Genomic DNA, 14830 nt, shown 5'->3' with positions numbered 1-14830 from the left:
AAAATCTAAAATATTTGATGGAAATGTGTTTAATAATAATATAAATATACAAGTTCCTACTGATAAGCCCAATTGTTATTAAAATAACCATCACTATTATTAAGAATAAATAAAGTCATACGTGTTTAGTCAGATCAGGGATGGGCAACTTTGGTCACAGCAAGGGCCACTTTAATTGAATTCTCACTGCCAGAGGGCCAAATTGTAGGATACAAAAATTATTACATTCAATTATGTCTCAAATTTAACTCAACATATATCAGTGATCCAATATTATTATGGACATATTTCAGATATTCGTGTTTTCATGCCAGATTTTGTCAAGTTTTCTAAATACTTCCAATTAATTGATATGTAAAAATTTACCTGAGGGCCATGTTGAGGGTTGATGGGGGCCGCATGTGACGCCAGATACCCGCCCCTGAGTCAGATCAATTATACACTTGGCTAAACAAGACTTATCATTATTCTGTGAAACTCATGACCGTAGTGGGCCACATTTATAAAAATTAGGTTAAAATGTAATCGCATTAGCAGTTGGGGGCAACACGTTCCTTATTATGACCTCTTCTTTGCTCTGAGATCAACTCTTTCTGCATGAGACACTAACAGGCTGGTCTGAGGTGTGTGTGTTTGTGTGTTTGTGTGTGTGTGTGTGTGTGTGTGTGTGTGTGTGTGTGTGTGTGTGTGTGTGTGTGTGTGTGTGTTAACGAAGCACTCAACAATTGCTCAGAAGCATTGTTGTGGCGCTCGCAGGCCGCTTGATTTGTGCTGTCTGGGTGGACTGCAGCATCTCGTAGCTCCGCCCTCGATTATTCTGCCTGGTCGACGTGCGGTTGCTGCGCAGCGCATGAAGGCAGAAGCGTCCGACTCGGATCGGAGGGAGACCGAGGGGGCTCGGATTAATGTTGTTGTAGCGGAAAAATACCTTTTCACATATAGCCCACAACCGTCGTTTCCACTTAGGTTACACGGAATAAGAAGGATACTACGCAGGGATTTAAACAGCATTTTTCGCACACGGTGGGAAGTTTTTACGCGGAGTTTTTACGCGGAGTTTTGGGCTGACTGAGCTAGCCTGCGTGCCCGCTGCTCTTCCCTCCTGCTCCGGTGAGGCAGCCGTAAGTTAGCCCGCTGTCCCCCGGTCTGCCTGCTTCCAGCTGTGGTGAATCATGGCGCTCAGAGCCAGGGCGCTGTACGACTTCAACTCCGAGAACCCCGGGGAGGTGTCCGTGCGGGAGAACGAAGTCCTAACTTTGTACAGCGAACAGGACATTGATGGCTGGTTCGAGGGGGTGAACAGTAAAGGAGAGAGGGGTCTGTTCCCCGCTTCCTACGTGGAGGTACTGAGAAGCGACGCCGCCTCCACCACGTTCAACAACAACAGCTGCAGCAGCACATCTGGTGACACTTACCCGGACTCACGATACGCCAACATCCCACCCGGAGGTTTTGACGGCTCAAGTAAGCCTCAGAGTAACTTTTCGAAACCTTCTACGCCTGCTTTCGCCACTTTCTCTCCACCACCTCCAGCAGCACAGCAACAGCAGCAGCAGCAGCAGCAGCACACCTACCAGCAGTCCAGTCCTGGAAGCGATGATGACTGGGATGATGACTGGGATGACAGCTCCACGGTTGCAGATGAGCCAGGGACGGTTGGAGGAAGGTATCATGACTATGAAGGCAATGGGCCGTCTACTTACAGATTGACAACATCTTCAATGTCCCGAGGTAACGCACAGCAAGCAAAGAGTTCGGCCACAGTCAGTAGGAACCTGAACAGGTTTTCTACCTTTGTTAAGTCAGGAGGAGAGGCGTTTGTGCTCGGGGAGGCGGCAGGATTTGTGAAGGATGGGGATAAGATTTGTGTGGTGATGGGTCAGTACGGTCCTGAGTGGCAGGAAAACCCCTACCCTTTCGCTTGTACAATTGACGACCCCACGAAACAGACCAAGTTCAAGGGCATGAAAAGCTACATCTCTTACAAGCTGACCCCAACCCACACTCAGAACCAGGTGAACAGGAGGTATAAGCACTTCGACTGGCTCTACGCTCGGCTGGTGGAGAAATTTCCTGTCATCTCAGTGCCGCACATCCCCGAGAAGCAGGCCACGGGTCGCTTTGAGGAAGACTTCATCTCCAAGAGGAGGAAAGGCCTCATATGGTGGATGAACCACATGACCAGCCACCCTGTCCTTGCCAGGTGCGACGTTTTCCAGCACTTCCTCACCTGCAACAGCACAGACGAGAAGGCCTGGAAGCAGGGCAAGAGGAAGGCGGAGAAGGACGAGATGGTTGGAGCCAACTTTTTCCTCACCATCAGCCCCCCCGTTGCTCCGCTTGACTTCCAGGAGGTGGAGAGTAAAATAGACGGATTCAAAGCTTTCACCAAGAGGATGGACGATAGCACCTTGACGCTTAACGCCACTGTCAACGAGTTTGCCCGCAAGCAGATCAGCGGCTTTAAGAAAGAGTATCAGAAAGTGGGGCTGTCGTTCAAGGTCCTTAGCCAGGCCTTTGAGATGGACCAGCAGGTGTACTCTACTGGACTAAACCAGGCCATCTCCTTCACCGGGGACACATATGAAGCCATTGGAGAGTGTTTTGCTGAGCAGCCAGGAAAGGACCTCGACCCAATCATGGATTTATTAGCTCTTTACCAAGGACACTTGGCAAATTACCCAGACATCATCCATGTCCAGAAAGGTAAAAAAAAAACAACACTATCATTTGACATTTGTTTCACAGGAGTCAGGTAGGCCAATTAACACTATTATTTATTCCGTTTATTCACAGCATCAGGAAACCGGATGGTAAAAATGTTATGGATAGTTGCATTTTCCCCCATGACTGTTAAAGTTATTTTTCAAAGTAAGACTGCATAAATCCAATTAACTGACTGGTAAAAAAAAACAAAAAAACACACAAGACAAACCTTAGTCAAAACTTGACAAATGCTTCATAATCCCAGTGTTCTAGGCAATTTAAAATCCATCGCAAATCGACATATAAAATAAAGCGGTATGGCACCTCTGGCATCATAAATCCACTCTGCAAGGCTTGCTTCCTACCACATGTTTGGCTAAGCTTAAAAAAAAAACAGGTTTTGAAGTAAAGATGTAAGTGTGTTTGCTGGCTGTAAACGGATAAACAACCTTTATTTGTTTCAGGCAGTTTTGCCAACAGCAGCCAGCAGTCAGGTTACAGCTACAGCTTATGTCACTTTGCAAAACAAATATGTCGTGTTTGCATTTGGAAATCAGTCAAAATGCTTCTTCCCGTAGTTTGCCCCACCTGCTGAATCAAACAGGCTGCTCCTGTTTTGGATGTGATTTTCCATTACAGAGGAAGTACAACATGTTAGAGATGGAGAATATCCTTCCTGGCTTTTTAATTAAAACAGGGACACAAAATAAGATTTCAAGCTGACTACTTCGTAAATGATTGTCCACGAGTGTCTTTGCACAGAAAGTCAATGTTGCACTTATCTAGGCCATCCTCCTACGTGACCCTAACACAGTGATTGTTCTTATTGTGTGGCAAAATGTCACTCTCATAAAAGGCAACAATGTAAAGGAAGAGGTTTGGCGTTTTGGCAGTAGAAGGAAGCTCTCACTTCTTTTTACCATGTGTGAAAATGTGGAACAATCACATCCTTTTCTAAAGGGAAAGATAAGTCAATTATATATAACTATGCAACTGAAAATAACCTGCTCTGTCGTTCTGAAGATCATCCCTGATGGACTGGTTTCTGAATATGCTTGTGCCTTTATGTGGGCCTTTCATGTATCTGTTTTTAAACCCCATGAAAATGGAACATTACCATGTAGGACACCAAATAAGACACGGGCCTACACTCCCAACATTAGAGGATGATATATATACTAATCCTTTTCATTCCATGCGTTATGTACAGTCCCAGTGCTCTAACCTACTGACCTCACACGGCTTTCAGATCTGGCCAGGAAAATAGAATTCATCCACCAATCAGAGTCACCCAATGTAATGTCTTCTGCTGGCTTTTAAACCATAACTTGCAATTGTGACTTTGTACAACCACGACTGAAGTTTAGCATGTTGCTGGTGACTTGTGTTAATGGATATGTAACATTTCTGCAGAGATGGGTATTTGATTTTCCTCACTTGACACCAAGCTTCTAAATTGAAAGTACATTTTTTTGTTGGCCAGAAAGAAGTTTTCATAAAAACAATGCAAAAAAAGGCAATCAATCAAATGAAGGGAAACGCCCCTTTCCTTAACTTTGACACTTCAGTAAATGAAACAACATTTACAGAATCAATTCATATTTTCATCATTATTAATATTAGTAAAGTTATTTATCAACATATGGTCTATACATTCTGTCTGAGTCTATTAGATTAGTCTCTCTTTTCAAGCTCTTTCTCTGCTCCACAGGTTCTAGAGCTTAAGTGTTTGCTTTTGCTTGTACAAATAATCCGGATACTTGTGGAAGTGTACGTGTGATAGGCTCCTGGTGCTAGGATAAAACGTTATTGCCTCAGCAAGCCACTCCAAGGCCATTTTTGATGGCAAAAAGAATATTGTTTTTGTGAGTAAGATCCATCAGGGCCGTGATTAATGTGGAACCCTTTGTCTGTGTTAAAATGTTCAAAGACACCTCTTAAATCATGAATCCTGTCAAGTTGGAAATTTATGTAATCCTAAATGTTTCCAACAATGTTCCACCCACCAATATTGTCAAAGATAAGGAAGGAAGTAGACAGAGTTAGTTCCTCATTTTTTTTCATGAGGACGATTACATTACCTCATCCATGAAGTTTATTCCTGCCAGAGTCATGTTGTTGTGATTGAGAGATCTTTATCAACAGCATTCCCTGTGTTTGACTCCCCCACCTTGTCTTCGTTCATCTTTGTTTATCATTTTCTGTCCCCTACAAACACTGGCCCATTCACCCCACAATAGAAAACACCAGGGGAAACAGGACAGAGTGTGTTTGGGCTGCAGTGGGACAGAAACTTCCCAGTCAGCTCAAATCCAGTCTGCCACGTAGGCCACACAAAGCCCAAATAAGGTGATGCAGCCAGTTACACAGCGTGGTGTGATAAGCCCGGCCTAATTCTGCAGATAAGAAACTCTTGATTTGATACCACACATGGCAGACCTTGCTGCGGGCGCAATGGAAAGATGACAGAGTGTAGTGAAACATGGTTTCACCACAGTGGGAGACTGGGAACAAAGCTGATGCGAGAGATGGAATCATGTAGCACGTTAAATTAGAGCGCCGTGCAGCATACCTAATGTGAAATTACTTTGATCTCCACTTGTTTAAGGTGCACTGAGGCTGTTTAGTTGCTCTATTTATTTTTATTCAGGTGGGGCAAGATTTTTTTTTCATGCAATTATGCCAGTGAAGAAGAACCATTCCTCGTTTATTTTTAATTAAAAAAGATATTGAAAGACATAAATTCAGAATCATGCCAGTTTATTCTTGGTTTAAAACTCTGTCTGTTTTTTTTTGCCAGCACCTACAAGACAGCATTATGCAGCATGGTAGTGACAGTGATATATTAGCACTGTTAATGTGCTTGCATTACATTAAACACAGCAGCTTTCTCACTCAGAACAACTGAAGAGCTGCTTGTTACTCAAAAAGCCTGCCGGTACATGTTTCCATGTTCCATTGAATGCAAACACTAATCGCACAGTTACTTGACATTTAAACTCTAAAGTCCACTTATGTTGTCTACTCTCCTGGAGGTTTTGTGGAAACACCAAGAACTAGAGAACCGTTAATAACACTGCAGTGAAATGGCTGTAATTAGCAGGAAAGGTACATGAAAGAATGGTTTGGTTTTAATGAAACCATGAACACTGTTAGCTGTAATTTCAACTGCACATTAATGTGTCAGGACAAAACTGTGCGGCTTGAACCAGCTGGGAACATGTTCTGCAGTTAGTCTGGCCTTTTTGTCTACCTTTGCCTTTTTTTGCAGCCGCTCACATTTCTTGAAAACACTTCCCTTCTTTCATCCCTCTATCCTGTCCGCATATTGTTTTAATACTCCTGATAAATGTGTAGAGGAAATGTCCACAAGTGCTGATGTTCTGTCTGTCTTTTGTTTGACACCTGAAGAGAAGCTAGACCACTTCCTTTGATGTCATTGACCAGAGTACACATTTCCGCAGCACAAGTGGGCTAGCATAAACTCACCAGTTGTGAACTGAATATTTCTAAAGCAATGCATTGGTGGGAGAGTAATGAAGATTTCAACTCAGAAAGTCAAACAGTTACTGTACAAGTAGAGTTTAAAAGTAAAAAGATTGGCCATCGACCTTATTTAAAAGGTTATCATATGATAACTTATCACTGCTTGGTTCTTCTAAGCACTCAGTCTTATCTTTGGCTGGATTCAATTTTTGCTTCCTATATCTGTGTCATTAGGACCTCAGGCACTACACAGGTTTTTATGTAATCCCATCTGTCCCACATCAGGACACAAAGTATTATCCTATTGATCTCCACCTCTTCAGGGACGCCATTAGCCATTCGCATGGAGCTACACATTGATAATAATGCTGACATTATGTCTGGTGGTGCTTTCGAAAACACATTGAGCCTCACATTATTTATTCTTGTGCTGTTTATTTTTGTCCATAGCTGATGTTGTGGCTGTGACAGCACCAGGTTGTTTTGTTTCTATTTATGTCAGGCTCTTGAGAAAAAGGAAAGGAGAAGAAGGTTTCATAAACGCTTACTGTTTACAGTTCAAGTTTAGGGTTCACTCTGCTGTGGCCAGTTCTCAAAGAGGATACATGTGCTTTTATACTCAAGTTCACATGCTTTTATTTAGCGTTATTGAACCTTAATAGCAGTAAGAGCTGCATATGCAAACATTTGACTACATATGTGGTGCTCTATTAAAGGTCCAGCAGCTTATGAAGGGATGGGAAAAAAAACATATTCCTTATTTATCTCAAACCGTTTGTCTTGTGAATTTTGAAATGGAAACAGTTCAGTGCTGTAAGTTCTTGTTCAAACACTTCCAAGTTCCTCAGTGTGATAATATTGACCTTGCCTGCAGTGCGTTTTAGAGGACAAACTTGTTTTTCAACTTTAGGCTGTAGAATATCATCACTTCAGCTTAAATAGGACAGACCACCCCCATCTTTGAAAAAATGTTTTTAATTAAAGCCCCTGTGTGGAACTTACCGGTACTGGTTTTGTTGATTTTGGCGCCCCCTGTGGACAAAACAGCATTATTATAACTTTGCTGGTCTTTACTGTACATGTGTCAGTAGTGTTCTCCTTTTTTTGGGGGGGGCAGATGGAGTGCGGAATGACTTGCACAAAGAAGCCACAGGTCGGATTCCAACCCGGGCTGCACGCTTTTTGAAGACTGTAGCCACTGTACATGAGGCGTGTGAGCTAACCACTAGGCCACTAGTCACCCCGTTAGTGTTTTTTTCTGATACAACATCCAGTCCTTTTTAATGGCTAATGTTGGGGGGGGGGGGGCACACAATTCATTTTTGGTGTTAACATTTTATAAAAAGGTTGTTTTAACAGTGAGCTGCTAATCGCCTATCTGACATCAGGAGTGACACGCACATGAACTAACTATATATAGACATAATCAATCTTGTTTTTGATGGTCTCCTTTGCTTTTCTAGGTCATAAAGAGGCATCAGTATTCATTTAAGTCTGTTTCATAACCAGCTATAAACTCCTCTCAGGAGCTTTAAGTGAGTCAAAGTGTGAAGACTGTTTGTATATCAGGCTGAGAAAATAGTCTGTGTGCAGCAAGCAGAACATGTTAGTGAACTTAATGTGAAGAAGTTTGTCTTCAATCACATTTGCAAACCAAAGTTCACAATGATCAGTTTTTCTTGCACAATCAGTTCTCCTACACACAAACCCAGCAGGATAAGCTAAAGCCTATCTGTGTTTAATCAATGTAATCTTTTGAAGTGATGTTGTGGATGAAATCATTTTAGCTTGGTCTGCTTTAGTTTCATTTTGACTTTACTCTTGACTTTCTGTTTCCATTGTTATTTTTTATCTACGCAGGCAGCACTGAGATTGCGTCTGATCTCATCAAAATCTTATTACACACATGGATAACACAAAGGCAGGAAACAAAGGAGAAGCTAGATTTTATGAACATAGATGGTTCATGGTTTTCCTGATAGGTCAGACGTTTGGCTGACATTTCTCCTGTGCAGGTCTGTCTCATGAATTGTTTCAGGCTGTGAAAATGTCCTCTGGAGCACAGATGGATGACAGAGGTGGTGCAGTGATGAGATGGGGATTGCCGCTGGTTGTTCAGGTCACCGGCTCGCAGTAGCTCTTGTTGTGTAACAGGAGGATTACGTAAGAGCTGAAGCTGCTGCCTGCAGTTAGTCCAGGGGGAGTCGATGCCACCTCCAACCAGCCAGGAAGGATTTCTATCAGGGGCGTTCATCCGGAATATATCTTATTTATAATGTGACACAGCAGCGTGCATCAACCCTCATTAATCACTGTAGATGATGCTGATAGCTCTAAATCTTACATTACAGCATTTATTATGTATCTAATTTAGTGCTATGCCGCTTTGTAACCTGGTAAAGCAAAGATAGCATAAGCAAGGGTTGTACAGCAACACATCAAATATAATGTTGAATGAATTAGCAGTCAAAAGTTGCTCTTCTGTACTGACGACTGTTACATTTAATTCTTTCAAATATTTTTTAGTCAGAAGAGACTTGTGTCTGAAATACCAATAACAGTTTATTATATCAGATGATATTTGATAATAAAGTCTTAAATAAAAGAAAAACTTGCAACTGCACAGGGAGATTTTCTAATCCAGGGGGCTCTATTCATAGTTTCTGTACAGTGTCTCCCACTGCCTTGGTACCTCTCCTCTTGGAGTCCTACTACTGGTGATGGTAGTGAGACAGATGAATACATCTGCTTAGACTGGGCAGTGATTGACAGGTGGAGGCAACATTTAACTCAGCACTGTGACGCACGTCAACCCGTCTCTCTCCTCCCCACAAGTCTTGTCTCTCCTCAGCTTTCCGATCAATAAAGGCAAAAAGTCAAAATAGAGAAGCTGAATGATAGGCTAATTTAAGAGAGTGTGTTGTAGAGCTATTGGACAGATAAGGCCAGCTTGTTAAAACTGACCGTCATTAAAAAGCTTCAGAATGTAACATGGGAAATTATGAGTGAGAACAGGGTAGGCAGAATTGTTACTGGAGCATCACTGTAGTCGTATTGAAAGTTCACAAATAAACTGTATATTTCTCTTGACAGTAAAAAGACCAAATATTCAAAAAAAAAAAATCAAATTCTAGGAAATATTTAGCAGAATAAAATCAACATTGAGTAGAATTGATGTCACAGCCCTTCCTGACTCAGTAGTTCCATCTTGCAGCATCTATAAAAACTGATGTTTTGTTCAGTTCAGCTTGCTGACACTGTCTTCTGTTTGACTGAACTCTTGGTCCTTTCCCATAAAGTCTCCATGGTAACAATTATTCCCCTTTAGTCCATTAGTGAGCTTCAAAGCACAGGAAGCTGGAGACCTTTAAGGTACAGTAAACACCTTTGGGATTGGCATTTAAGTCTTTGGACAGCTGTGTTTGTTCTTGTCTCTCTGGTTTCCAGCCCCTGTCTCCGTTCTGCTTCTATCTTTGCGTCTCTTTCTGTCATGTTCAGTCTGTTGTGCATTAGAGGAATTTCAAAGATCTGGGTTAAACTGCGGCTGAGGGAGCGACAGCCAGAAGGCAAACTGGGCAGATTTTGAGGGGGGAAGGGCAAAGACGTGTCTTTTTGGGAGGATTTCGTCAGCAAATTTGATTGTGTTTGCTGGGATGTTTTGGCCTATGTGCTGAGTGTTTAGCCGTGGTAAGCAGCCATGAGGCTTTTTTTTTTGTGTGTGTGAACTTAAAGGTTAGACAGAAGATGGGTAGATGAATGCAGGTTGAGGTCAGTGAGTCCTCTGTGGTAACATTTCAGGAAACAGTCAGCTGAATCAGACTTCAACAGAGTGCTGCTGCTGGTGACTAAGCTCCCATTAAGGCTTGAAAATCCAATGACAGGACAATACAGTCTGACTTCATGCCTTCAGGGCGTAAAATCTCGCTTTCCCCTGAGGCCTTAAAGCCAGAGATCAGAGATGACGTTTGTCTGTCAGCTGGATAAGCCATGCTTGAAGGTGCACTCTTCTTAGTTCATGTTGTCTTTGTTGGTTAGATCGATTACTACATGTGACCTACATTCTTTAACATCTTACCTGAATACAGTCAGTCAGTGTTGGTACCTGTGTTTCTAAACAGAAAGACTTGTCTTTTTATATATATATATATATATATATATATATATATATATATATATATATATATATATATATACATTTTTATTTATAATCAGTAGGTATGTCTGCTTCAGGTTTTCTTATCCCCCCCAATAAATCAGAAAGTCAGAAAGTGACACAAACAGACACATAAAATACGAGAAGTCTTCATGGTTCAAAACTGGAATGAAGAAATGTTCTACATTTTCAACAACTTACTTCACTAGCAGTGAGGCATTTGGTTAAGATATCTCAAAGGCTGCAGAGTTCATCAAAACAGCTTCCAACATTTTGTCACAACCCAAAGGAATGTTTCATTCTTAGTTTGTCCTCTAGGAATTCAGCTTGGACATTTTTTGGTAGTTAGATCAGACAGAAGGTCTAAGCCTTTCACTTACGCTTAAATTCAATGCAAAGCTTATCGCTGCAGACATTTCTTCCTTTACTGGGTCAGGGAATGTCAACAGTTTGATAAGTCATCTGTCATGAGCTCAGGGTGCTTTGACCCGGCCTTCTGCTCCCATCCAACCATCTGTCTGGAAACTTGTGGGGCTAATTTTTTTTGTTTTGGCACCAGTCTGGCTGAAGGCTTTTTTCTGCAGCAACAAAAACTCTGCAGAGGTTTGGAAAGAAAAAAAAAAGCATGAAGATTCTGCAGTGACGGTTGACATGTGTCAAAATGGGAGGTTTGTAAACCAACATGACTCGATCCTGTTTTGCCACAAGATTCCACCACACAGACGACAGCAAAGCTCTTCTTGTCGGGGTGGAAACTCAGAGGTGTCATACTCTCAGTATGAGTGTCGTATGTGAGATTTCTTCTTTGCAAGTTAGTTTCTTGATAGATGTGTAGGAGAGGTGCAATCTGACCTCATTATGATTTACTTCCACCTGTAGTGAACAAATTATTGTCCAACAAGAATGGATAATCTTTAACTTTATCAGCACTTTGGTCAAGTGAGGTTGTTTTAAATGTGCTATACATAAACTTTGACTTGACAAAAAGCAAATGAACATGATTAGAAACATCAAGTAGTTTGAATAATGAAGTTTCTCAATATGAAATAATTAGTTTGAAAGGATCTGTTAATTATCCTTCACTACAACTGTGCCCTCTGTTGTTACTGTTGAAGAGGTTTCACATTCTGTTCAAAGGGAAAATTTCAGACTTTGTCAAAGTTCACTTAAATTAAAAGATTCCTTAATTTCAGAAAATGCTGTGATGTTTCCAGGTGGTATATTTCAAACTAGTAGTCTTTCAGATAAGACTGAGATAAGCTCCTCAGAGATCCATGCTAAATGCATTCAGGCTAAAGGTTCTCATCCCAGGAAAAGAAAATGAACAGCTCGACCTGATCTGTGCAGAAGACAGTAACATAAACTGCTGCATACTGTACTGTAGCTCTTCATCACAAGTATGAAAATCTGAGGTCAGACTCTTAATTGCAGCCAAGAAAAACACCACATGGGGTGCTGAAATTTCATATTTGGACAAGAAAGACTCTAGTAGTCCCAGCTGTATTGACCAATTACATATCAGCAAGCGTTGGTGAATGCATCACAAGTGATCGATCAGACCTCCATTCAACAAACCAACACTTTTCGAAAGTTCCTTTCTTCTCTGTATAATTTCAGTTCTACTGTTGAACTGAGGCTCAACAGATGAGTGGACGTGACTCTTAGATGTAATGAACAGAAAAAGGAAGCCATTTATGTTGCTGACGTAAACACCACAGGGAAAAGGAAGTTATTTAATGCTCACTGCTGGTTTCATCGGAATCACTGAGACTTTTACATCTATTCCCAGAGCTTTATGTCGTCTGTTAGACGATGATAGACAATGATTGCTTTTAATCGGAATATCTGTTTTACTATTGCCCCATGTTCCTTGTTTTTACTAGAGAGGACATTTGTACCTTGATGTGGTTTCTAGGCTATTACTGGACAGTTGTTGTTCAGAGAGAGCTTTAGCTCACAGCAAATTGCTCAACCATGACATCAGTATTAAAGAATAGCTCAGTGTAACAAATCAGAGTTGTTCATAATTTAAAAGCGGTTCTCCATGTTTATTTTACGCCCAATATGCCAACAGTCATTGGTAGGTGGAATCAAACTGCCAGCAGAATTGCCTTAAATGGTTGTCCAGAAAAGACCTTAAAATAACATAATCTAATAGACTCATTTAGAGTCCGGCCCCCTCACATTCCCTAACTATAGACACAGATGTGGTTCTCAGGGATTCTGGGACAGAGTGTTCATCATACTATTTTTGAGCAGTTCCTTAAAGTTCTTAATATACTATCGGGCTGTGCTCTTGAATCTCAATGGCAAATGATTTTCAGGTTAATAATGAACTTTCCTGGTGATCTGTATGGAAGTCAGATGTATGTTAGATGAGGTCAATGTTTGGTATGAAGCTCATGTCTCAAGGAAGGAACATTGCTTTCTTCTTGGCTGTTTTCCCACATGGATTAAAATAGCATCTTGTCTGTTTCTCATCATAGAGCAAATTAACACAAATAAACACAATTCTAATTTTCTAATCTATTTTTGCTTGTACTCTGTCCACAAAACAGGGGCCTTGACAAAAGTGAAAGAGAGCCACAAGCATGTGGAGGAGGGCAAGATGGACCGGGCACAGGCAGAAGGCATCAACGAGCGCTGCAACATCATCTCCTGCGCCACGCTGGCTGAGATCCAGCACTTCCACCAGATCCGTGTGCGAGACTTCAAGGCGCAGATGCAGCACTACCTTCAGCAGCAGATATCCTTCTTCCAAAATATCACAGGCAAGCTGGAGGAGGCTCTGCAGAAATATGACAATGCATAATGGATGGATGGTCTTACCTGTTGGTTAAGAACCTTGGCGATCCATGACCATGCACCTTCCTCGGCCAGCCAGTGGAGACCTGGCAAGCAGCAGCCAGCACCACATACTGTGAATGCTGTTCATCCAGCAGGAGGGACATTCAAGGAGATTACACTCCAGTAAAAGGACATTTCTACTAAATCCAGGTTCCTCTGTGTGCGTTGGCAACATTTTTTGGGGGGACTGGATGTCCTTGTTTTAGCGAGGAAATGTAATTTAATAACTGACACAAAAACAAGTCTTATGCCTTTTGATTTAATGAGATCAGTGGTGACGCTGCGACACTCTTTCTGGTGCATGGGTGAATGAAATCTAATCATCATTCTGACCTGCAGAGAGAGAGCCTTGTATCTGCTGCTGCCACCTGCATCCCAGGTGCAAAACTTCATACACAGTATCAAATGTTTTTTTTTTAAGCCTTGCAACACAGTTTTTTAACTGACTGCTTATTTAAAGTGACTGCCACTCCAGGAGTAATCGTGCTCCACTGCCTTTGGTGTCTCTCCAACCTCAGATGAACATAAAGAAATGTTTACAGTCTCCTCCCTGAGCGGGCTCTGTCACCACTGTCTCACAGTGCCTTCAGATTACGCCTCCAGTCATTTTTTTACTAGTTAGTAAAAACTTTATATAACTGTATGTAGAAATATATTCTATTTGTTTTTACAAAGCTAGAACATTTTCATCACTGTGCTTTGATCGAGGGCAGTATTCGTTAAGGGAGATAATATAGTTTGATTGTGGGTTTTTTTTTCTTCCCCCAGATTGTTCCCTTTTGTTTTCAACACTCACAGTGGGACAAACAATTAGGATCAAGAAAAGGATTACCTGCTTTAACAACAGGAACCAACGCCTTAAACATGGCACAGCCAGCACTGGTGCTTGCAGATTAAAAGGGACGCGTATGATGGACACTTTCTAAAACAGCTGATATTGTCAACAAATGTTGCTTTTCAGTCTTAGTGTTTGGGTAGTGATCAGAGGCAGACTGTTAGACGGCTCCTCCCCTGTTTTAATAATGCGGTCTTCTTTTTTTTTTTTTTAATAGCACACAGACAGTTCAACTGCTGTTTATAACCTTCAAGATGTTGGTTGGAAAATGGAGAGATTAACATTGACGCAGTAAGACAAAATAAATTCCTCCTTCACAGAAAGCTGCTGGTTGGTCCTGTGTGGTTTGTCATGCACTTGAAATATATCATCACTCTTTATTAGACTGGAGATATCTAACCAGTTGAGATAAGGGTCTTAGGCTAAGTACAGTAAACAACTGGGAAAAAGAAAATGTAATAATGTGAATGTGCTGACACATTAATTTAATTAATGATCCTTCAAAGCCTCAGACACTCAAACTACAGACTTTATATGACCTGTGCTATTTAGCCACTGGTATTGTTTAATGAAAGCCCAAAGACATCAGACAGCAAAACAGTTTCGGCTCTGCAGGTTTCCTCGGCTGTGTCCCTGGAGGACTTGTGTGCCTTGTCAGTGTTTCATGCTAAGCTCACACTCTGCTCACAGATCTGCTGACAGCGCAGAGCCCGGCCAGCCATCTGGGACATCTGGCCACTGTTAGAAGCACCGCAGAGGATGACAGTGAACACGTAGTGAGCAGGAAAAGGTCAAAATTAGCT

General features: G+C 41.7%; 1 protein-coding gene across 1 annotated transcript; it reads left to right on the top strand.

Moving 5' to 3' along the window:
- Positions 1–820: 820 nt before the first annotated feature.
- snx18a (sorting nexin 18a) lies at positions 821–14354 on the top strand. Its single transcript, XM_020643893.3, has 2 exons — positions 821–2706; positions 12904–14354. The coding sequence occupies exons 1-2, from the start codon at positions 1173–1175 to the stop codon at positions 13155–13157; spliced, it is 1788 nt and encodes a 595-aa protein (XP_020499549.2). The 5' UTR covers positions 821–1172; the 3' UTR covers positions 13158–14354.
- Positions 14355–14830: the final 476 nt, after the last annotated feature.

Source organism: Labrus bergylta, chromosome 2, assembly GCF_963930695.1.
Source record: "Labrus bergylta chromosome 2, fLabBer1.1, whole genome shotgun sequence".
NCBI classification, from domain to species: domain Eukaryota; kingdom Metazoa; phylum Chordata; class Actinopteri; order Labriformes; family Labridae; genus Labrus; species Labrus bergylta.
Note: the sequence above shows the minus strand (reverse complement) of the source record. Positions and strands in the feature narration are given on the sequence as shown.

Bases quoted from the DNA above. Each gene is read 5' to 3' on its own strand.
- snx18a (XM_020643893.3), top strand. From the start codon at position 1,173: ATGGCGCTCAGAGCCAGGGCGCTGTACGACTTCAACTCCGAGAACCCC. The intron at 2,707-12,903 runs GTAAAAAAAAAA...TCCACAAAACAG, and splicing joins CATCATCCATGTCCAGAAAG to GGGCCTTGACAAAAGTGAAA.